Source organism: Scylla paramamosain, chromosome 15 (genome assembly GCF_035594125.1).
Source record: "Scylla paramamosain isolate STU-SP2022 chromosome 15, ASM3559412v1, whole genome shotgun sequence".
Classification (NCBI taxonomy): Eukaryota; Metazoa; Arthropoda; class Malacostraca; order Decapoda; family Portunidae; genus Scylla; species Scylla paramamosain.
In genome coordinates, this window is record NC_087165.1 from 3,261,012 (window position 1) to 3,263,511 (window position 2,500).

General features: G+C 36.6%; 1 protein-coding gene across 8 annotated transcripts in view; it reads left to right on the forward strand.

Annotated features, from left to right (window-relative positions):
* LOC135107278 (hexosaminidase D-like) overlaps positions 1-2,500 on the forward strand; it is a 165,711-nt gene that overhangs the window by 81,661 nt on the left and 81,550 nt on the right. The window contains exon 1 of one of the 8 annotated variants that reach the window (XM_064016942.1): positions 566-624. The exons of the other annotated variants lie outside the window; for them this stretch is intronic. Within the exon in view, the coding sequence (XP_063873012.1) occupies positions 581-624 (44 nt within the window). The 5' untranslated portion in view covers positions 566-580. Of the gene's footprint in view, positions 1-565; positions 625-2,500 lie in introns of those variants that run through there. 8 annotated transcript variants of the gene reach the window in all.

Genomic DNA, 2,500 nt, shown 5'->3' on the forward strand with positions numbered 1-2,500 from the left:
TAAATAGGCAAGATAACCCTGGAAGGAACTGCGCGTAGAACAGACCCCACCAGCTCTCATTGGAGCTGGAGTGTAATACTAATGAAAGAGAATTCTGCGGCGCACTTTCCTATGTATTGTTTTGTTTTTTTGTTTCCGGCTTTTTTTTTTTTTTTTTTACTTTGCTAGTTCCTCTTTAAATTTTGCAAAATGTTTTAATAGTAGTTTCCAGTGATTTTTTAATTCCCTTCTAAGAATTCAACCAATGATTCTTCCTTGTTTCAAAAAGCTGTGACCTTTCTGAGGTGACCTATTTGCTTTCGACTTCTTTGGTCCAACTGACCCTGTAACCACTGTTTATATTGAATTTTACTTTCTGGATCTTACTGAAAGATTCAAATTTCATCTCCTGTCATAGTCCGGTCAAGATAAATGTGCTTCATTTGTTTCATTTAAAAAAATGCTCGAGAAAAAAAAAAAATCTCTTCAATAGAATAAATTCTCATGGAAAAGTTTTGGAACCCAGCTAGCTGTGAGCTTACTCAGACATAGATTTTCAGATAAGTTGAATCGTGCCATATACATATTAACTGTACCAACGATGTCATCGATCATAATTCAACGATCTTCCACCGGATTTCGCACGTAAGTCACAGTTCCTTCATTTATTGCATTGGTTAGCCTTCCCTCTCCAAAGTTGTCTGATCTCTTCTCTACCCTTTCTTTTAAAACATTAAATTCAAACATTGTTTTAGACAGAACAGAGTATTCATAGGCATATTGGAATGATTTGATCAATTTTCTTAGTTTTCATTGCAGCTTTGTTAGAAACCTTATGTTAGCTCTCACTTGAAATGTTCCTTTACATGTGGGAAAAAAACATCGCAGGGAACACCCAGCGTTCATTGTAGGACAGGAGCTGAGAAACTTATCTGAACTACCAAGATGAAGATACTTTTTTAAAAGTATATTTTATGTTTAAGCTTATATACGTATAATGAAGCTTAATTATTTATCTGGAACATTTTACAATTGTATATTCTGTCATTATAGTACACTATCCTCAAACAGTGGCAACCATCACAGCTTTTATAATGCATTACTATTATTATTATTATTATTATTATTATTATTATTATTATTATTATTATTATTATTATTATTATTACTATTGCTGTTGTTGTTGTTGTTATTGTTGTTGTTGTTGTTGTTGTTGTTGTTGTTGTTCTTCTTCTTCTTCTTCTTACTTTTTATTTATTCTTTTTTTTCATTTTTTTTATTTTAAAGTTAACCGTTAGCCTGGTTATTCCATACTTTCGGATCTGGCAAGTAACTGTGCCCCATAACGTTCTGTTTCTCTCTCTCTCTCTCTCTCTCTCTCTCTCTCTCTCTCTCTCTCTCTCTCTCTCTCTCTCTCTCTCTCTCTCTCTCTCTCTCTCTCTCTCTCTCTCTCTCTCTCTCATTTGTTTTTCAATAATGTTGCATGTACAGCACAAGTGTTCATCATGGATGTCTCACTTGTTTGGTTTTCAAACCTTGCTCCCCTGCCTGTGGGATACCCCCTCTGTTAAGGCCTCCTATGGTCTGACCATTTTGAATTGAGAGTTTAGGCGTTGTCCTTTCTGGGGATTTCCCTGCCCTGCGGCGCTGCCACACTTATACCAAGACACACCTCATGTAGCCACACCGGCAGGTCCTCATTACCTCTCAGGTGATCTGTTTTACTGATCACACCCATCATCATAGGGTCAAGGAAAGGTAGTTCTCTCTCTGACATTTATTGATGAGGTAGGCATGACCGTAAGAACTGGGAACAAGTTCTCGGTCTCAATTTCTTATAAAATAACATTATACACTGATATTAAACACTTTCAACATATTACAGTATTCATTAACAATACATGCAGTCAACTTGGCACTATGACAATCAGTTTTTACTACAAAAATTAAAGTAATTACCTGTCACCTTCCTGCCCGTCTTTGTCTAAGCGCGACTTGGCCGTGAGTGACACCCACAGGCGACCAGCAGGTTAACCACACTCTACTAACAAGTGAACATCGGCTTTGGTGCTTCATATAGCATTGAGTACTGATACTTACACATATTACACATCTTCGTGCAAGTAGAAAACTATTTGACATTTCACTTATGATTACCAAAGAATAGACGTGAGGTACATACGCTTTACATACAGTAACACCTCATATCAGGTACTCCCTACCTCAAAATTAAATGGTGTTGTAGTATATATACAGTATATACACTGTGATCTCTAAAAAGGCAAGTTGGTGTAATATATGTTTTTTAATGATACTTGCATTTTTTTTTTTTTATTTATTTATTTTTTTTACAAACACCACAATACTTGGCAGTGTTTCTTACAGGTGTTATCACGTCTCCATGGGTGACCGAGTGAGGTCACACAGTCAGAATGACTGTTAATTCATGGTCATGACCATGGTCATGGTCATGGCCAACCAGGATGGAAGCTACCTCTCCCGCTCACTCTCATCACCTCCA